This window comes from Sphaerodactylus townsendi, linkage group LG05 (genome assembly GCF_021028975.2).
Source record: "Sphaerodactylus townsendi isolate TG3544 linkage group LG05, MPM_Stown_v2.3, whole genome shotgun sequence".
NCBI lineage: Eukaryota > Metazoa > Chordata > Lepidosauria > Squamata > Sphaerodactylidae > Sphaerodactylus > Sphaerodactylus townsendi.
In genome coordinates, this window is record NC_059429.1 from 59,235,918 (window position 1) to 59,258,191 (window position 22,274).

The 22,274-nt window shown below is 40.5% G+C and overlaps 1 protein-coding gene across 1 annotated transcript in view; it reads right to left on the bottom strand.

Moving 5' to 3' along the window:
• LEPR (leptin receptor) overlaps positions 1-22,274 on the bottom strand; it is a 90,725-nt gene that overhangs the window by 25,738 nt on the left and 42,713 nt on the right. Inside the window, exons 7-11 of the mRNA XM_048498469.1 lie at positions 13,789-13,994; positions 7,138-7,283; positions 4,931-5,075; positions 1,065-1,358; positions 854-971 (exon numbers count right to left, since the gene is read on the bottom strand). Coding sequence (XP_048354426.1) covers positions 854-971; positions 1,065-1,358; positions 4,931-5,075; positions 7,138-7,283; positions 13,789-13,994 — 909 coding nt within the window. The remainder of the gene's footprint in view (positions 1-853; positions 972-1,064; positions 1,359-4,930; positions 5,076-7,137; positions 7,284-13,788; positions 13,995-22,274) is intronic.

Here is a 22,274-nt window from a genome sequence, read left to right on the forward strand (position 1 = left end):
CTCACTTAGAAATTTTCTTTTTTTCCCCCAGTGGAATTTTCCTTCCAGTTTTTCCAACAGGTTTTACTCAGAATGTAAAGGATGAAGATTTTTATGTAAAGCAATCTACAGCATGAGACCATTCTTATGTGTAAATGTAGTTTCAAACACACATTTATTGATTAAAACTGAATAACTGTGTCCATAATTAATATTCTATAACATGTATGAAATGTTTTCAGTGCTATAAAGTTTAATTGACCCAAATATGCTGTTGTTACTGTATGAAATGGTTTCTGTCCCAAATAGCATATTTTATTTTATTTACTCCATAAAGTAATGGAGGAGGGATGAATGATCCCCATTGGGTGAAAAGTGGGGTAGAAATATCTAATTAAATAAAAATAAACATTTTTCCTGTTCTCTTTTTAAAAAAATAATAATTAGGAAAAAAGTTTATTTATTTTCAACTTAAACTCATTTTACATGCTATGTTATAAATGTTATTAAAATGGTAAAATAAACCTAGGCATTATAAGAATGTATGCACTGCATATATTGCAATGTATCCTGACACTTCCAATTTTTTTTCTAAAAAAGAATTTTTCCATGGCTTCAAAATATCTGGAAATTCTACATTTCTAAGCTCTCCTCACATCAGCCATCTCATGCCTCCTCCTGGTACAAATCCAATTTTGTGCTGGTTAGGATGCAGATGTAATGGTTCCTTTATCTGCATTCCAGTACTAAGCACAGTTACACCCTTCTAAGTCAGTTGTCAGTGACTTAAGAGTACAACCCTATTGCCAATTTATCAATCTTTGCTTTGAAACTATTGGGGCAGCCTTTAATAAAACATCATCAAAATACATACCTGTAGTATCTTAACAGCAAAGTGCTTTCTGAAAGCAGGAGATTTGTGTTGGTGGACCATCTGCATGTCATTTTTTGTAAGTTCCCATACGTTTCACATGTGATGTTGATATTAACATCTATTTGGAACATATTTTATTAATTAATAGAAAAACAAAGATTGAAGTATTTAATAGCAATTACAGATATAATTTTTAAAAAAGGATTCTTACCTATTATATATAATTCTGCATAACGATGATTACATTCTTTGTTTTCATTGCAACAGTATAAGGCATTAAAGAGGAAATTCCCACTAGGTTTCATTGTATCTAAATTAAGGAGTGTGACTTTTCCAACAAAATCATTGACAAGTGTATATTGACTTCTTGGAATTTCTTTTGCTAAATTTAACCACCAAACTATCCTCTTGGATGAGATTATTTTGTTCTTGTTTTTGTAAATACAATAAAAGGAAACATTAGTTCCCACACTTGCTAGAATCTTCGGAGGGAAGTACATGACATCTGTCACAAAACAAACAGAAACAACAATCATGAACACCAAGAAAATGTATGCAATGCAATACACTTAACATACGTACTTACTTTATATGATGATAACAATGCATAACTGCTATCCATTCTTTGAGTTTCCTATTTATCCTACAATTACCTGCACCAATTCACACCACTTTAATCTAAGGATCATGGATCTTTCCCTTGTTCCATGTGCATTCTGTGGTGGCTGTGCTAAAGAGAGAAAAGGGAGTATAATTGCCCTCTACTCTCTCTTCTATCAGTGCAGCTCAGCTGAACAATTTAATCCCCTTCCCCCTCCATGCTACAACCTCCAAGTGCTCAATTCACATGGACCTTGCAACCCAGGAATCAATTATCTTCATGGATGGATAAAGCTACTGAGGGGAACAGAACAAGGGGAAGATCTGAATCAATCAATCAGTATCTTCCACTCACAGATTGCAAGATCCAACCCAGTGTCATATCTGGACTGTATGAATATGCATATTTTATGAATTCTCAGTTTTCAACTATATCATGAACATAAGCAAAAGTGAATCAACAGGTATCTAGTACATGTCTTTAGTGAATAAGAAGTCAAGAATAATCATACTTTAGAATAACAATGTTTACACATAATGAAGAAGGTGAATAAATATCTAAACTGTAGGAGAGAGTTTTATTGTTCAAATCATTCAAGACACATTTTCAATTAAATAAATAAAATTATTACACATTGTGGTACAATCAATTAAAATATTTGGACCAAGGCATAGATTGTACAATGGGAAAAAATACAGAGAATAGCAAATGAGCAACAGCATTCATGGCCAATAATGATGTTCGTACTGGAACAAGAGTCAAACACTGCAAGAGGAGACTGAGCTATAATTTTATTTTTAAGACAGGTCCAAATTACACCATGACACTATACCTCTTGTAGCTTTTCCAGATCTCCTGAATTCAGTGTTCCACTCAAATCGATTAAAACTAGGTAAAGACCGTTCTCACCCTAAATTAGGTGTACCAGACACTATTACCAAAACTCAGGGAAAAATGGGTCCAGTATTGACATATTAGAAGGCTTAGAAGGGTATAACTTTGTTTTGGATTACAGTGTTAATTTCCTTCCCACCTCTTCCCAGTGTCAGTTGCTCTCACCATGGGTGTATTGGAGCTGGGGGCTAGAGCTCCAGGTGCCACTTTCCACAGTCACATGGGAGGTGTATTGCAGGAGCGCGCCCCCACAAGTGCAGCCCTACCCAAACTCAATGTGGAGTTTCGGCTGGGGCACAACTGTGGAGGATGCAACTGTGGGGAGGGGGAACTTGGTGCTCATGGTGAGCCTCAGATACCATTGTATACAGCTATTCCCACACTTCCACTGCATAAATCCTAGAAAAAAAATGAAAGCTCCCCTGTACTGTCTGTTATTAAATGGAGTGAACCATATCAAAGTTTACTCCTAATATTATCATGTAGAAAGACAGGAGGAAGGAGCAAGAATAAGAACAGCTACAGAATATTCCAGTGGTACATTACCTTCTTTGGGATAATTTAGTAAAATTGTAATATTCTTGTTGCCTAGTGAAATATACAGATAATAGATCAACAGGACTGTAAAAAAACATCTGAAGCTGGAACTGCGTTTTTGAAAAGCAGACAAACATTACAGATATCCAAGCCCCTATAGAGGACCACAGTAGGAAGGAAATGTGTATGTCATACTGAGAAAGTAGTTAAATATAATGGTGCATGGATCTCATTTATATTAAATCTTCAGTGGCTCCTTTACATTAAATTCTCAGTTTAATTGCTAATTGAACTTATTAAAGGCCTTAAACTCGTAATGAAAAATTTTGCTATAAAGAGCTAATAGGCTGAATAGTGTATGAAAACTCTTTAACAAATGAAACAGACTTCCTTTGTAGCTAAGAGGGATTTCCCACAAAACAGGTTCTCTTCTGAAAGAGAATACGGATCTACTAATTTTCTCTAAGTATGGACTTCCTGGTTAAACACTGATCTGAACATAATACTAATTAGATACATAAAGTATAATGGTTTGGTTTAAGCGTGTTGTACTTCTGGTGTTAATGTACTTAGGTGAATGCAAATCAGGCTCTTTGTTTTCACCAGCTGTACTAATGGCTTTACTGTTTTTCTATTGGTATAACACTAAACATGAGCCATTGAGAGAATAATTCATTTTGAATCCCTGCAGGGAGAAAATTATCTTCCCTAAGGTTGTTGTCATGCTCATCACAACATGGTCACAACATGGTATTTGACTAGTAAAATTTATGTTTACCGACTACTAATATTTCACATCATTCATCAGAGAAACAGCGATCAGGAACTGCATATATACTTTCCAAGTGATCGTTTGGATTAGAAACCATGATTTGTGTGCACAGGATCCTTCTTGCATTTCCCTCCCCCTGCAGAATCTTCTGACCACAGGAAAGTTGATTCTTAAAAGCCACATAGATGCACTGAGGAGAATGGGCAAAATACTCCCTCTATCTCCCCTCTTCCAATCTTTCAGCTCTAATGATACCAAAAGATACTAAAAGACACCCCAAAAGTGTAACCCTTCCTTACCTTATTGCAGCTGTCCCAAACCATGACAATTACTCCCTAATTCCTGGAGTCAGAAAAGACTGGGAGACAGTGCCGGGTTCAGCAGGCTTGCTGCATGGTGGCTAGGATGTGCCTCTTATGCTCGCCCAGCTTCCTATGGTGTTTAATAAAGCGGGCTACGGCCAAGTTTATTCCAAAGAGATATGTGTTTGTGATCATTAAGTAAGCAAGACTCCATACATCAGCATGCAACATCCTTTCTTGAGCTTCTGGGATAAAGCCAGAATTGAGAGCCAGCATGGCGTAATGGTTAAGAGCAAGTAGACTCTAATCTGGAGAACCAGGTTTGATTTATCACTTGTCCACATGAGCAGTGAAGTCTTATCTGGTAACCTGATTTTTTCCCCACTCCTACATTCCTGCTGGGTGATCTTGGACTAGTCGCAGTTCTTCGGAATTATCTCAGTGCAACCTACCTAACAAGGTGTCTGTTGTGGGTAAAGGAAGGAAAGGAGTTTGTAAACCCTTTCAATCTCCTTACAGGAGAAAAAGGGGGTGTAAATCCAAACTCTTTGGAGGAAGTGGAGGAGGCGATTTTGTAGTTTGCTCCACATCCCAGTCAAAACAGGGAGTCCAGAATCTACCTGTGTGGAAGGGGAAGGCTAAGCAAAATCATCCAGCTGTGGGACTCCTGATTGACATACTTTAGAAAGGCATCTAATAAATGTTTCAAATGAATAAAATAAAAACTATGTACTCCAAGGCATAACATGAAACCTTGAGGTTTTAGACAGATAATTTCATACATTACAACACCATTTAGAATTTTTCAAAGCTAGATACTGCTGTGTTGTTGCAACATGTCACAGTATTATGTACAGATTTATATATGACCATATATAAGTTGTCACACATAAATATATCTTTTTATCAGCAAATAAATAAAATTTTGTGACATTGCATCACTGATAAATGAGGATTTTGTTAGGTCATACCTTGTAGATTCAAGTTAAAAGGTGAGCTCCAGTCACTCCAGAGACCAGGTCCATAAAGACTCTTGCATCGAATTTGAACTACATATGAAGAATCAAGTAGGGTATTGCTCAAGATCAATGAGGTTTCCATGGTAATTTCAACTGCCTATTAAAAACAAACATTTTAATTCTTGTCTTCTATTATGTAGTTTAAAAATACTGTCCAATTAACAGTTAACACACCTTTAAAATTAACACTAGTAAGAACTTCTTTCTGTTTTTTACACTTAGTTGAGAAATGGTATAGATTATGGTCTGAATCCAAATGAACATATTAAGTATTTTCTGAGTCCTATGTAAACTGCAATCTATTGCAACTTCCCCAGATGACTGAGAATTAGACAAAAACAGTTTTATGATCCTCTGAAGATGCAGTCACAGATACAGGCAAAACGTCAGGAGAAAATGCCACTGGAACATGGCCATACAGTCTGGAAACCCCACAACTCTCCAGTTTTGTAAATAGTTTCTGCTCACCCAAGGGACTGCCTGGATTCTAACAATACTCATGCTTGATTACTGCGTTGTTGCAAAATACATTTAGAAAATAGGTTTCTCTAGGCAGTTTAGACCAATGATACATGGTCACATATAAACTAAACCACCACCTTTTATTCTAAAATCTCATCTTTACAAAAAATAATTTCTTAGCTAAAAGCTACCATAGCATGAACCAGTGGAACAGCAATGAATTAGTACTGCTGAAATGGCAATCCCATTGATTTAAATATAAACTTTCAATAGATTGTGCCATGGAACTATGGCTGTGTGAAAATCTTGGACCTTTTGGCACAAACCTTTTAAAACATTTTGAGACACAAAATAAAATGTTTCCTTCATTGAGTTCTGCATTGTTATTACCTCCAGACATTTTATTTCCAGCCTCAAAATGTTTTAAATGAATCCCCTTTTAAAGTGATTCTCAGGCGGAAACATTTTGAAAATGTCTTTAGTTGCTATTCAATCTATTGATCACGTTTTCCATGCTTCTCTGCTTCCTTGAATTTGCTTCTTGGTGCCATTTTTTTCTCAGTTCTCTCTCGCCTGTTTATTTGCAGCATTTCTCTGTTCTTTTATTGGTAGGGGGGCAATCTTTGAAGCATCGTGTATACGTGGAGTATAAAATGCAGAACAAGGTTTGAAGCGTTGAAGCATCGATTCCACTTAGAACTTAAAGAAGGGAAAAGTCACGTAATGGTGGGCAGGATCATTTTAAGGGGTTGAGTGCAGACATACATCGTTGTAAAGGGATTGAAAACGTTTTAGTAAAGTTTTAGGGTATTTGTGCAGAAAGGGCCATGGAGAGATAATGGTAACATGGGTGAAATACCAGATCTGGACTATGCAAACAAAACGGTGATTGATGACCTCCAGCCAGTTATTTATCTATGAAAATCTAGCCTGCGCACGAGAGTTAATGTAAGAGATGAAAAGCAACATTACATGCAGCTCCGACCTACTTAGAAGGATTGTAAGATGAAGAAAATAAATAATAACAGTGATTTATTGTAGAGATCTGCAGGCAGAGCTTGCAAAACAGGATTTTCCCACCTCCCCTCAAATCAAATCCTTTTCATTGCAGCATACAACCAAGATTAACAAATAAAATAAATAGCATTTAGGTATGAACATAAAGTCATAAATCATAAAACAAAATGTTTCACTTATATCAGTAAAAATCAATTTAATAGATACCCAATTTAAAAACAGTTATAAAAATGAGACTAACTTTATAGAAAGAAAATTACTAGTTTCCATGTTTAGAGTATGACAAACTTTATATATCAACACACAAAACGTTGCGACTTGTCTGATTAGTTGGGCATCTTCCCCCACATTACTGCAGCCTATTTAGCCATCTGAAATTTTGTTCTTGGGGGCCAAGAGGCCCTTATGAACAGTGCTGGGGAAAAGTAGGAAGGAGAATCATTAAAAATCACTCTTTCCTACACAGCCAATGGAAGTACATTGTTGTTATCAGAAGCAGACTGTAGGATACAAAATAAAAACATCACTAACCATAATAATATTGAATCAATAACTATTGTGTTGCATTATAGATTTTATCAGAATTTCTGATAAATGAAAGGTTGATGTTAAATGAGTATGTTAGAACATAAGAACCATCTTAAAATTACTCAGTTTCATAAAAATACCATAGCATTCACCTGGTAGATGTTTCTAGTTGCATTTGCAAAATATTTTACTTCATACTTAAATGGATACAATTTTGGAGATGGGTTAGACCAAAAGATCTTTAACTGTCCTTTATCTGTCATTTCTATTTTCATATGTAATGGCGGTTCCGGCTTTACTGCAAAATAAATAAATAAATAACAACCAACAGTGTATTTGCTAGTTACCACAATTAATGTGTACTTATATTGCCTTGGTTTTTTTTACATTGTCTATTTTATGCACATCCACACAGCAAAACAAAAAACAACTTTGAAAATGACATAGGGAGTAGATCACATTTTCAACCTAGCTGGCCTTAAACTACCAAGAGTTACCCTACTGCTTCATGACCCAACACAGCAGAAGAATTTCAACATATTTTAAATGCTTTGTTGAAGTGTGGCTGTGATCTGGAACAGTTATGGAGGCAGCTTGCTCTGTTTCCAAAGACAGCAAAAACCCATCATTCAATACTTGAAGGCTTGAATGAGAATGTGATCCGCAGTCGGAATCATGAAATGAGGCCTCTAGTTAGGGTTGTAGTATTACGTCAGATTTTTGGCGATGAAAATTGCAGACTGAACAGATATATAGCTATAGCTTTAAACCATACCACTTATTCTTCCTTGTCATACAGTTAATATACTAATTCTAACTCTAAGCAGGGAAAATCATAGTATGAGATCACAGCATATCCAAAAACATCCAGCAGTTATAAAGGCAAACTGATAGTTGAATCCAAATATTTAGGTTTGCCAACCTCCAAGTGGTACCTGGAGAACTCCTGGAATTACAACTGATCTCCTGGTGATAGAGATTAGTTCACCTAGAGAAAATGGCTACTTTGGAAGGTGGACTCTATGGCATTATACCCCATTATATCCCTCTCATCCCATCTTTCTCAGTTTCTGCCCCCAAAATCTTCACGTATTTCCCAACCCAAAGCTGGCAACCCAACTAATTTCCCAGTTTAATATACTATCCAATGAGCCAAAACTAATAATCAAACATTAGTTAATTATCTCAGTTTGTACATAATTAAAATGATTTAATCCTATTCCTTTACACAAAGCAATTATACCTCAGACCTCTGGATCCATGTTCACTGAACTCAATGTTATCGACAAGCTGGGGTAAAGGAGAATGATAACTGACCCACCAGGAGCAGATTGCATACAGTTAAGCTAATTAAATTTATTAATTCAGATAGTTTACAAAAAGTGTATCCAATGGAATAATGCTACATGCCTTACTAATTACATATACTTCTTTGTCATTAATTTAGAAACCAGGATAGACCAAGTCAAAGAAGTAATGATCAGACTTCTTTGAGGAATACCGTGTGCACTTGCTACAATCCTATTTTATTTGCCCTCCCTTGCTCCCAAGCATGTCAGGTTGCAATACTGATTAACTGGCTCATCAGAGTGCTAGTATGAAAACATTAGTAATTGAAGAACATATCTTTTTGCAATTTCAATTATTTTAAGATGCCCTACATTCTAAAATTCCATACACAATACTAGTCCCCACATCCCAAAATATTAGTTCCCATAACACATAGATTCAAAATAATTGTTTTGGCCACTCTTATAGGCAATACTTATCTAACAGTTCTATTTAAAACTTATCATTTTCTGTTTTCTATATTTCTGTCTGCTAATCTATATCTTGAAACTCAATACATGCTGATTTCTTAGTCTGTCCTACCAAAAAAGCAAAATTCCCCAAGGGCCTTAATTAAAAAAAAAAGGAAGAAAGAAAAGAGCAGCGTTTTCTAGGATAATATGAGGACCTAAAGTCAACCAATTCTATTTTTAATACATTTGATCAGTAGTGCATCTAAGGTGTGGCAGGTATGACATGTATCCCAGGCAACACTTGAAGGTGGACGCCATCCCTGCCTGCCTGCCCGTAGGAGCCATCCTGTCCATGCATCTTGCTTTGCTCCATAAGCTGTCTGGCTCCTCGACACCACTTAGCCACTGGCAGTGCTGCACCAGACACACACCGAACAGAGTTTAGGAAGAGTCTCCCACCACCCTGAGTCAGCAACAAGGCACATGACCAGCCAGCAAAAGAACCAACCCATGGGCCAGGTACCCAAGAGGCACACCAATACAGAGGGAAATGTTAACATGCCTGAACTTCATGTATATAGTTAATGGCCATGATCCTGAGAAAACCACAGACAAGCCACATATCTTCATCAAAAAACAAGACAGAACAAGAAAACTGCAAAAATGAACCAAAGCCAGTTTCACAAATGTATCCAAAGACAGTTTTACATATTCTTTCACAGTGCTAATATTGGCATCTACAAGCATCATACTGCAAAACTGTTTGGGTTGTATCCAGAGAAGCACAAGCAGTGGTTTTGTCACACAGCTTCTTAGATTAAAGACCATAGTAAGGAAGTCAGAAACTTTCCTAGAGCCTTCATGACATGTCATGTTTTAAGATACAATTTTTATGTTAGCACAGAAATTCTGCTTATCTTGGTTCACCTTGCCACTTTAAAAAATAGCAAGACAGAACATGGTTTTAATTGTGGCCTACAGTGTCTGACAATGTCTTCTTCTGTTGCCATGTGTACCGTTGCTGTGATTTAGAAGTTCAAATACAACAGCTTCACTCTGGTTAGCACATTTTTTTACATAACACTCACTGGGCATCAAATTGCTGGCCACGGTATATGGAACACTAGTTAAAGGGCACGATGGCTGCGGGACGCGCAGTCCTGAAGTTCTTCACTGCACATTTCTAAAAACATTACTATAGATCAGGGACTTTCAGCGCAGATGATTCCAAAGTAATTGCAAAGGATTATATGAATTAAAGGAAGTGAAAATCTTCGCTTTTCATTGCTTGGCTAGGGAGAAGTACTCTATGTTTGTGAATGGAACTGTCTGAATCTTACCCAAAATTTCTGGGGGGGAAACTTTATACTTTGCAGTGTAGTTGGAATATATGACATAAATTATACTTAATGCCATTTTCAATTCTACTAGCTAGATGTTCCAGGTTTAAGACTGCTTGGAGATGTAAATTAAGAGAACCAGGATGCCAGTATTACAACAATCCCATCATTTTTCAAAAGCATCAATCTACAACTAACATGAGGGATTCACTCTAAAAGGTTTCAATTTATTTATATAAAACATAAATCAAGAAAAATATTCTACTGAAATGTTCTTTTTATTATGGCAGGAATTTTTAAAAACTAAATAGCCCATAAAATGGCCAAATGTTTATAATTATGCATCTTGAAAGCACCAACATGAATTTGTAATCTGATAGATAGATGAAATAGCAGGAGTAAAGCTTTCACCTTTTTAAATGCTAAAATTCCAATTTTAATGGAACAAATGTCGTACTAACAAATAAGATTATAAGCAATTTACTTAGTGTTTGGACATTGCCAAACATTTCTGTTTATGTTGGAGACTAGAATCAAACTAGTACTGGGAGTAGGAAGTAACAAAGTACCTTTTGATAGGGATTTTTCTGTAAATTAAGATAGTTGATTATATTGACTTTTTAATTTTGGATTTTCAGACACACAAAAAGATGTTTGGATATAACAACTGAAAAATCCAAATGATGTAAATAAAAGCTCAACACACCATAAGTATTACCTGGAACAGTTAAGTATCTGAAGACCCACTGACTTTAGAGGGAGAAATGTTATCTAAGTGGAACTTAGGTGTTTTTATTTTATTTATTTATTTATCAGTCTTATATACCGCCCAACCCCCGAAGGGCGGTATATTAGTATGCAAAATTAGTATAATCACAATTTGTAACAGCTAAAATAAAGGCATTTTCCCTATGTTATTCTGTTTGAAACTATTTTGTGTGTGTGTGTCCATGTGCTATCTAGTCAAAGATGACTTATGATGGTGAACCTTGCAGTTTTCAAGGCAAGACACATTCAGAGATGGTTTGTAGCCATTGCCTGCCTCTGAATGGGCTTGTTTGTTTACACATATTGTTTACATATTCCTTTAAATCAGTGAGTCTCAAAAATTCTTAACACTGCTGCATCATGCCTTCTTCAACATGGATATAATTCTAGATGTCAGGAAATATATACAAAAGATAAACATTCCCTTCAAAGGTAGCATTCCCTTCAAAGGTACAGAAATAAAGCAAGGTCTTAAATCACCAGCTACTGTGTTAACTATAGTAATCCCTCTATGGATGCAAAGACTGTAGACCTTTCCTGCATACCCTACTCCTTTCATATAAGACCAACCTACATACTTAATGAGTTGAGTTGGGTTCTACAAACTCTGCTCTTATTGCGTTCAGGCAGCTGCTGGGAACTAATTTCCCAAGCATTGCAGAGCCCTGACACAGACTAGGATTACAGTGTGAAGGGTGAAGGGATAGCATCCTTACTGCTGCAATGTGAATCCCAGGGGTGGAACTGCCAACCTCCTGGAGCTCTGCCATAATTTCAACAGAACTCCAGGCAACAGAGATCAGTTCACATGGGGCCACTCCCCACTTACCTCTTCTAAGTGCAACGCCACAGCGACCCCGCATAGAAAAGCCTCCGTGGCTTTTGACCATGGAGACATTTGTTCCCCACTCATTTGCCATTCAGGAAATAACGCGGGGGAGCAAGAGGAGGAGTTCCGTGGCAATCGAGCGTTCTGATTGGCTGGCACGCATGTGCATCATGGACACGTGGAAGTGGCAGCCAGCCAAAGGCGGGCCTCCATTTTGATTGGCTGACACGAGAAGTTGTTTGTGATAGGCTCACCCGCAAAGCCGTAAAGCTCAAGCAAAGGGAGCAATGTTGGCACATCGCGTTGTGCACACGTCTCAATTTCTGTGAGCGTGCATTGTGCTTAAAGAAGGCAGGGATGTCGCCTTTCGATTAATGCACTACATCATCAAACCGTAGCTTCATGTCGCCCACTTTCTGACGGGGACACCCTCCTTAAACAAAATGGAGGTTCCTGTTTCCTGATTGGCCGGAAGCTGTGCGTCACAGCCGAAATCAGCCAAATACGCTGCATAAAACAGTTTTCTTTTCAAGGTTCACCCACCCCACCACACCCCGCGAGCACCCTACAGGGTTTTAGAAAATGTTGCTCTTTGCCGAAGAGGACCTAATTACAAACTGGTAAATGGCAAGGGGAGGTGGGAGAGCCGATTTCAAATTCGGACAGCTGCGCCTTTCTTGGGTAAGGCTGGTGATGTGGGGAACATCCAGGATCCTCGTGTCTTTTAAAGAGGAGACCCCGCGGCTTATGGTGAGTGGGGAGTGGCCCCTGGAGGAAATAGTTTCTTTGGAAAGTGGACTATGGTATTACATTCAATCCCTCCCCAAACCCTGCCCTCCTCAGGTTCCACACCCAAAATCTCCATGTATTTCCCAACCCACAGCTGGCAACCCTACACCGGGGACAGTATTTTGTGTGTTAGAGGGAACATAAGCCCCCTCTTATGGGGCAAATAACACCCTAACCCTAAACTGTTTTAGGTAAAGAAAGTCATTAAAAAACAGAACATCTAGTTTTGCTCCAGCTTCCAGCATAAGATCTGAATCTATCTAGAATCTTCTCCAGATTTGTTACTTCCAGATTGGACTACTGCAATGCGCTACATGGGCTGCCCTTGAGGCTGACCTGGAAACTCCAGCTGGTCCAGAACGCAGTAGCTCAACTCCTCTCGGGGTCGCCATGGCATGCACATATACCACCTGTGTTGCATGAGCTGCACTGGTTGCCTGTTAAGAGCTGGATCAGATTCAAGGTTTTAACATTGATGTTTAAATCCCTTTATGGTCTGGGCCCAGGATATTTGCATGAAGACCTCTTTCATTATAACTTCCCAGCAGACAATCAGATCAGGAGCCAAGGGACTCCTAATTACCCCTGGCCCACAGGAGGTCTGTTTGGCCTAAGTGCAGCCCAGGGCCTTTTCGGCTTTGGTTTCCTCCTGGTGGAATAGACTCCAAGAGAAGATCAGGGCCCTGCGGGATTTTATAGAGTTCTGCAGGGCCTGCAAAATGGAGCTATTCTGTCAGGCATTCCGTTGAGGCTGATCTTTGACCACCAGTCTAGGTGTTTTTTTAGCCCATAGGTGGGTTTTACTTCTCCCTCTTGGTTTCATAGCTTTTAGTGTAGTCCAGTTTCATTAATTTCTGATCTTATTGACTCTTTGCATCTGTAGAGGGATTACTATTGGTTATTTTATTTTATTACTTTGGGTACTGTTTCCTTTTTAAACTATGGGTCCTTTGTCAAAACAGTTTTTATGTATTGCAATTTTGGTAGTACATTGCCATGAGCCAGACATGGGAGGAGAGATTTATAAATCAAATAAATAAATCTACTACTATTGTAAGAATATTGCAACAGATACATTTGACATTTAGCACACTCTGTAGTAAACTACCTGAAATGGAAAGACTGTAGTAAACTACCTACAATGGAAACCAGTCTGTCTCTTCTGAATGACCACAATGCTGCAAGTGCTGAAAGACTGGAGGAAACACTAAGAACTTTCTTGTGCAGTAGTCTCAAGTATACTACTGCTGCATTACAAACAATTGGACTCACAAAGCTGGATGCCTCCTTCAGTCTGTACTGCTTCTATGCTGTATCTAATGGAATGATACTTACCAATATCTAATGGCAAGACCAACATTAATGGTGACTGGAGCAACGCCATTCCATGTGTGATCTTGAGCCACATAATGTAAGTGTGGTTGAGTTTCACTGAAGGAATCTGACATTTGTATTTTTGGCTTTTTACAGCAACACAACGCGTAACTGTGAAATTGTTCTTTAGTGAATTTGTAGAGTTGCTTTCCAATGGTACATCTGTTCTAAATTGGAAAAGAAAATGAAACCCATCAGTTTTTTTAAGGCATCATATCCAGACCACTCTACTAGATAGTCTTTTATTTATTGATTGATTGATTAGTTCAACTTAGTATACCACCCACCCCTGAAGGTTTTAAAATGTATTCATTCTTTCAGATAATAACAACCCTGTAAAAAGGAAGAGACTGTGCTGAAAATGCCAGCGCATTTCTTTCTTTGTACAAGGAAGACAGAACATTATGAGCATTTTTTCAATATAGCAATCAATTAGGTAGAAACAAGTCTTGGAATCAGGCTTTGATGAGCAGTTTTTATTCATGCAAAATTCATAATTCTAAAGGCAAAAGGCATGCTAGAATCATCAGTCTACACAGTAACTACATACATGGTATGCTTGTGTATATATACACTCACTTCAAGAATATGTGCATTGTTATTGTGTAGGCAAATTGTTCTACCATTCCTTTTGCCCTAAGAATTACCAATATACCAGTGGATGAGCCATAAAGACTTGCGGGGAGGGGAGCATTTCAATTTCCCTCTTGCACTATTTCCACTTTCTGTCCCCTGAAAACTCCCAAGATTTACCCCCTTTCCCGCTTCCACTTCTCCTTTCACTTGCCAGCCAGCCTACTTTTCTTTGCCCCATCTTCAGCTTTCCTTCCTTCTCTCCCCTGGCAGCCCCTCTGCAGGAAACATCTGGTTACATTATGTGGTGCTGAACACCAGGATGAGAAACAGTTGTTCAGTTTAGGCCACTAAGCCAAGGCCCAGTTGTGTGGTGAGAAACATGCAAGGATTTGTGTGTGTGGCGGGGGGGGGGGTCTAACTTTCCCCTGTATCCTTCTCTCCATCCTACTTCCCTTTTCCTTCCCCCTGCAGTTCTATAGTCTCAAATTTCCCACTGTCTTCTTTCTTTTCCACCCACCTACCTTATATCTGCTCGTCATCTTCAGCTATATTTATTATTTATTTACTTCATCTTCTGGTATATTAATAATTTACTTTATATATACTTAATTTTTCTCTTCAATGGGGAGCCAAACCATGTTACGTCATTATTTTTTTTCTTAGAGGTGTGGCATTGCACCAGAATTTACAAAAGTTTAAATAATAGATTGAGACAGTTGACCAAAGAAAATGAAGCTGTTTGTGTTCATATTTTTATGGACAGGAAATTATATAAATGTGGCTAGTTTTAAAAAGGAAAATAAGAACAGCTGGTTAAGAGTAGATATGATTAGATTTTAGAAATACCATGTAAAGGGTGAAAGCAAGATGGGTGCCATATAGTTTCTCTTTTCTATGCTTTATTATGATCTTTTAATCCTTAAATGTCACTGTATGAGTTACTAGAAAATTTCAGGGGGAGGAAGTTGACAACTATATATTCAAGCCTTATCCTTGTTTTGGTAGGGTGGCTACCAAAATATGTATTAAAAGAAAATTACATATACTGGCAAAGGAAACTCATGAGAAACTCACAAGCAAATTCTTTCATTGACCTTGCTTTGTTGTCTAGCTTCTGACCCACACCCACAGCCACCTTTTTTTACCCATTGCTTCCAATGTCATCACCTTCTATCATCTTTTTCTTCCACACCATGTCCCTCCCCATTGTCCCCACCAGTGACTCTGACCTCTTCCATCATTCTGACCTTCCTACCACCCAACCCTCTTGATTCCATTTTTCCTACTCAACCACCTTCATCATTCTGCCCATCCACTCCCCCAGTGTTGTAACTCTGCTTGCCCACCCCCTGTATGGCTCAGGCCAACCACCTTTCACCTCCTTGCTTCTACACCCACCTATCCTCTCCATTCTGCCCCATAACCCTCTATTCACCATTCTGCTTGCTCAGCCCTCCTTGTCACTGTGCCCACCCATTCACCTCCTCTTTGTCATTCTGCCTGCCTACCCTGCCTTGTCACTATTCTGCCTGCCCTCTCTTTGTCACTCTGCCTACCTGCCCACCCACTCCTCTTCTCCCAGTGAAATCTACACAAGCAGGTAATTCTCCTTGCTTGCTCCACATAATCCTTTGTTTGTCCATGCCCCCTAAAAATGTTAATAACAATAATCAACAAAATATGGCAATAAAAACTAAACATTTTTAAATGCTGGTGTTATCTTTTAGTTTCAAAGGGGTACTTGAATAATCATCTAAACAGGCACTTTAATCTTTCATATAAATAAAAGCTTTTGAAAACAGTTGCAAAACTACTTGTGAAATTGTAAGCAATGCAACAAGTAATGTCAATAGCCTTGGCCAGAGACACCTAGAACAGCCATATTCATGTCAACATCTCATTTCCTAACAGGAGGAACTGTTCAATTCAGCCTGAACCATTCACAAAATCCATAAAATAGACACTGTAACATGACAGGAAAATGGCCAGAGTGTATTTAGGGAAGCAGACTATTGTCCTGAAAATAGAAATCTGGAGATAGACAAGGACTGACACTTATCAGGAAAAAAAGGTACTGACTTCCTTTTCATGCCAGCTCTTTAAACCCTATTTGCTCATTAACATTTTTTTAAAAGTTTCCACACAAATCAGCTGAAACTGAGTCAGTTAACCTCTTACTGATAACATTCATTCTCATTGGCACTATTCTGTCATCTTTTTTGCCTGTGGCTTTTGTTTGTTTTATTCACCAATGAATTCTATTGGCAAACTCCAGTACTCACCTCCCCAAAAAGCTAGGACAGGAGCTGAAGACCTGAAGAGATGCAGTGCTCAGGAATGTTTAAATTCCAGCACCATTCTCTCTCTTTTTAAAGTATTTTTCTACAGAACATCAAGGAACTAAAGGGGCACAATACCCAGGCAGCCTTGAGCCTTACCATCTTTTACTACAGAAAACGAAGACTTTTTTTTTGGGGGGGGGGGTGTTAAAATAAATTTGAACCAAGTATAATCCCTACACTGAACACCAAGACTACAAATTGACTTCAATGGACTCAACAGGGTATGACACTGCTTAGGATTGCACTGTATAACTCTGATTAGTAACCATTCCCCCCTCCAACCTTCTGTGGGATAATTTTGAATCTTAACCCATAGATTTATGCCTGCTCCATATCTTCAGGAAACAGTTAAAATTATATTAGCAAAATATTTATAATACAATTAAAGGCCAATCATTTCTCTATGGATAGTTGAAGCCATACCACTGATATGACTTCACAAATCCAAAAAGCATGTTTTTATGTTGAAGGTCTGCATTCTCTGTACAAATACTACCTTTTCAAAGAATTTAAAAACAAACTATGTAATGTACAAACAAATTTACAAACTTCAACTATGGCTTGCAGCCTGCAGTTTAAAGCTGGACCCAGGTGAGCTGAGGCTGACCAGCTCCAGCTCACTACTGTTGGCTCCACTCCCCAAGTTCCACCTCCAGTCAGATTGAAGCCAGCAGTTTAAAGCTGGATCCGGATGAGCTGAAGCCAGTATCAAATAGGCCTGTGCCACTCCCAAACTCCACATGGTGTTCTGGAGCGAGGCAAGCCTTGCTGGCCAGCACTCAACTGTACCCTGGGCCTGAACACCATGGGAGTTCAAGGGAGGGACACAGTTGCAGGGGAAGTGGCCCTGCAATGTACCCCCATGTGACCCCAAGAAACAGTGTTCGGGGCTCTTGCTCCCTTATGCTCCCTTTGCCATTCCACTGATGGCAGGAACATCAAGGCCCCTTCGGCACACAAAGAATAATGCACTTCTAATACACTTTCAATGCACTTTAAAGCTGGTTCTTACTGTGCAAAGTAGCAAAATCCAATTGCAAACAATTGTGAAAGTGGATTGAATGTGCATTATTCTGCATATGCGGAAGGGGCCCAAGTTGTGTTGCAGGAATTGCTCTTTGAGTGGAGTTTGTGCAGTGCTCATTTAAGTTGTTTAGGGCTTGCTGCTTTTAAACTGAGAATCTGACTCTTGAAAGCCTGTATCTCAAAAAGCTTGTGGGTCTCTAAGTTATAAAACAATAAAAACATTAAAAACTTTAAGTATTTTAATATCTCATCCTCAAAACACCAGCTTCCAAGTGGCATCTAATTCCAACCTAATACAACTTTAATACACCAATGATGGATAAGTAATAATGATGGTAATTCAGTAATAATGGATGAGTAATAATGATGGTGGAATTCAGCCAGTTCGCACCAGTTCGAGTGAATGGTTCAAGTGAATCTGGCTGCTCTGAGGCACAAAAAGCCCTGTCCTTCCCTCTCCCAGGGGAGAGGAAGCAAGGGGACTTTCAGAGCTCCGGAGCTGCCAGGCTCGAGCAGGCCTCCCCCAAAGGCTATGCCACTGGCCCAGAGGCACGCGGCCTGATCAGTGGGCCGGTGGCCCCCCGCAGGTGGCCACAGCCCAGCTGGAGGCTGCCACCCTAGCCTGGGAAGGCACCAGCCTAGGTTCATGGCCTGATCTGCAGCCAGCCAGCCCTCTGTGGGGGCATCTGGCGGCCGCCCCACCAGGCCTGTTGGGCAATGCCGGAGAAAGCCCCCCAGACTGCCTCCCAGCCCCCAGGTGTGCAGCCAGCCAGTGAAAGAAGCCCGGCCCCTTTGGTGGCTGGGCCTGGTGGCACGTGGTCCAAGCCGCAGCTGCTGCCTTCCCTTGCCTCTCCCAACCCAACATTGAAAGGGGAGACGCAGCAGCCAGGTAAGTGGGCGGCAGGGGGAAGGTGGGGGGGCACATTGCAGGGGGCAAATGGTAGTTAAACCATTAGAATCCCACCACTGGTAATAAGGGTTAATGGTTGAGAGTTGGTTGAATAGATGAAATTAGTAAAATTGGTAAACATTGATGTAAAGTGATGGGGAGGCCTCAGGTGTTAACTACAACTGCCTCAACCATATGCCTGGTAGAAAAGTTCCATCTTATAGGCTCTGCAGAACTGCATTAGCCCCCCCCCTCCCCACCCAAGGCCAAAAAAGCCCTGGGCCTGGTTGAGGCAAGCCCAATTTTCTTGGGGCTGGAGACCACCAATAGATTTGAATTCGCTGAATGGAGTGTTCAAGGAGGGACATTACACTTCTAGATACCCCTAGTGATGTTGAAAGTGCAATCACTGGTACTGCTGTTTAGTGTAATATCACCAAGTCCCATGCTACAACATCATCAGGCCCCACCCCATGATTCTCAGGGAGATGTTGGAGAGTTAGTTACCCTCAGTACACTCTAATGCCTTCCGCCATAACATTTCTGGCTATAGGCCTGAAACCTCTACTATGGCTTCAAGAGGAATTCTTACTCTCTCCCCCTTGCTTTGGCCTCAAAGTCATGCATTGCTGAGTTTTATGATAAAGATTAAAGATATAAAGAGTTTCAGAAAATGGCTCCAGAGCTCAAAGCAAGCTGTTTGCTTCCTTTCAGTTTAACTCATAAATCTGAAAGCTGAAGGCTTCCACCTGTGCAGTGCATTCTGCTGTCAATGTTCTGGGGCAGTGTGCAGGTGCAACCCTTTCCCCCTGCCTGTGTGGGGAAATTTCAGGAACTGAGAATCTTTTTTGAAAATGCAAGATTTTCCTGCAGACACACAGGGTCCCACTGCTATTCAGAAACCCACTCCAACTCTCTGCCTCAACCTGATTCAACAGTTAGCAAGTCTACATATTAATAAAGCTATTAAGAACAGCTTCAGCAGCTTCAACATTTATTGACTGGCTAACTCATGACTGAAGACTAATACATGAAATGTTTTATTTCAGATCATTTGAAACATGAATCTCTGTTGCACAAGGCAATGTTTATGTAAAAAAGTATTTTCACCACCAAAAGAATACTTGGTCAGTACAATCCTGAGGCCTGGGTGGGCAGCTGTGACAGGCTGTAGTACAACAACAGCACTGCTATTCTATTCTACTCTGGGGAGATTTCTGTGGCCACCAGCAATGAAAATGGAGGCTGCAATCATGTCAGTGTGCAGCAGCAGCACAGTGGTGCACCACTGGGGTGGGTGTGGCAGGGCCCTGATGTATAGGCAGGCACGGCCAATAGGGGGATCCAGAGGTAAGTGGGCTGAGTGTGGCAGGTTTTCTTTCTGTAGGCCCTGGTCAGCCCACCATGGCATGGTGACTCTTTCTGTCCCTTCCATTTAAGCTGTCCATTCAACATATCCACCCCCTACCAACTGTCTATATGTGGCTGGCATTGAGAAGGCATGCAAGATGCTGGGCTCACTGATACTGGGCACACATCAGCACCCTCCACCTGCCTGACAGCAGCTGCTTTGATCAATTCTACCTAGACAGAGCAGTCATTCAAGCCCTATCTGAGGAGTTCAGGCCAGCATTCCTGGGATGTACTCCCATCCTCCATGCCAGTCCTGTTCTCCAGAAGGTCTTGCTCTCCCTCAGTTTCCTGGACACTAGATTCTTCTAGGGATCTCTAGGGATCCCTAGGGATTCTTCTAGGGATTCTTCTAGGCATTTTCACAGACTTCATGGTCAAGATCCTGAGTAGCATCCATGATGCACAGATTTTTGTGGCATCTGGTCTCAACCACCAGTTGGCTGCATGGCTAAAGGGCAAAGGATGGTTGCTGGGTCAGGGCATAAGGAAGGGTGCTACCATTCTAACAGTTTTCCTTTCAACCCTGCCAGGTGACAGTGGATACCCCCTCCTCCTTTATTTGCTGATACCCTGTCTTGAGGATAAGCCATCAGACCATGCTTCCTACAGACATTCAATGGGCATTCAGGCAGTTGAAGATGCTTTTCTGTTGTCCGCACCACACAGGAGCCTGCCAGGCAGTCACCAAGCTCTCTGTTGCCTATGTCATGCTTTACAACATTGCCATTTGCCAACAGTTGTTTTCACCCTTCCTGGTAGCCATGGTGGATGGCTTCTGGGACACAGCAGGGGAAAGTGCAGAGGCAGCAGCGAGGTAGGATGTGAGGGAACTAATTGAGTACAAGCAGGCATGTGAACCATGGACGTAGGTAAGGGGGGGTTCTCGGGTTTGAACCCCCCCATTCATGTCCGAAGCTCCACCCCTCTGTTTGTGGGTTTTAAAAACATTTTAGTGCTTTTTCGGTTTTTGGCATTGTTTGGGCTAGCAGCACCAAACGTTCAGGGATTGTTTGGGGGACTCTCCTGATGATACTGCCCGGGTTTGGTGACATTTGGTTCAGGAGGTCCAAAGTTATGGACTCCCAAAGGGGGTGCCCCATCCCCCATTGTTTCCAATGGGAGCTAATAGAAGATGGGGGCTAACCTTTGAGGGTCCATAACTTTGGACCCCCTGAACCAAAATTCACCAAACCTGGGATGTATTATCAGGAGAGTCTCTTATTGATACCACCCAGGTTTTGTGAAGTTTGGTCCAGGGGGTCCAAAGCTACTTAGGACTCCCAAAGGGAGTGCCCCATCACTCCATTGTTTCTCAATGGGAGCTAATAGAAGATGAAGGCTAGCATCTTTTGAGGGTCCATAACTTTGGGACATCCTGAACCAAACTTCTCACCAAACCTGGGATGTACTGCTTATCAAGAGGAGTCTCTTAATTGATTCCACCCAAGGTGTTTGCTTGAAAGTTTGGTCCAGGGAGTCCAAAGCTACTTGGAGGACTCCCAGAAGGTGCCCCTATCCCCCCATTGTTTCCTAATGGGAGCTAATAGGAGATGGAGGGGCTATACCCCTTTGAGGGTCCATAACTTTAGGACCCCTTAAAACAACAAACTTCACCAAATCCTGGGTGAGTATCATTAGGAAAGATTCCTAAAGATGTACTCCTGACAAGTTTGGTAAGCTTCCCTAAGGTTAAACAATTGCACCCCTGGCAGCGAGGCAATTCTCCCAAATCTTCCCCAAGATTCTCCTTTTTAATCTCCACCCCCTTCGGCATGGATTTTACCCAAAGGAGAATGTGAAGGATCACTCAATGATTTAGAAGAAGAAGAAGAGTTTGGATTTATATCCCCCTTTCCTCTCCTGTAGGAGACTCCAAAGGGAGCTTACAATCACCTTGCCCTTGCTCTGTTCTCACAACAAACACCACTCCTTGCTTGTAGGGTGGGGTGGGGATAAGAGAGTCTCCAAAAAAGCTGTGACTAGCCCAATAAAGGTCACCCAGCTGGCATGTGTGGGAGTGCGCAGGCTAATCTGGAATTCCCCAAAGATAAGCCTCCCACAGCCTCAGGTGGTTGCAGCAGCAGGGAATCAAACCCAGTTCCTCCAGAGATTAGAATGCACCTGCTCTTAACCGCCACTACGCATTACGTTGAAAGTGATGCTGTTTCCAGGGTGGGGGGATGAAATCCACCCCTAAACAG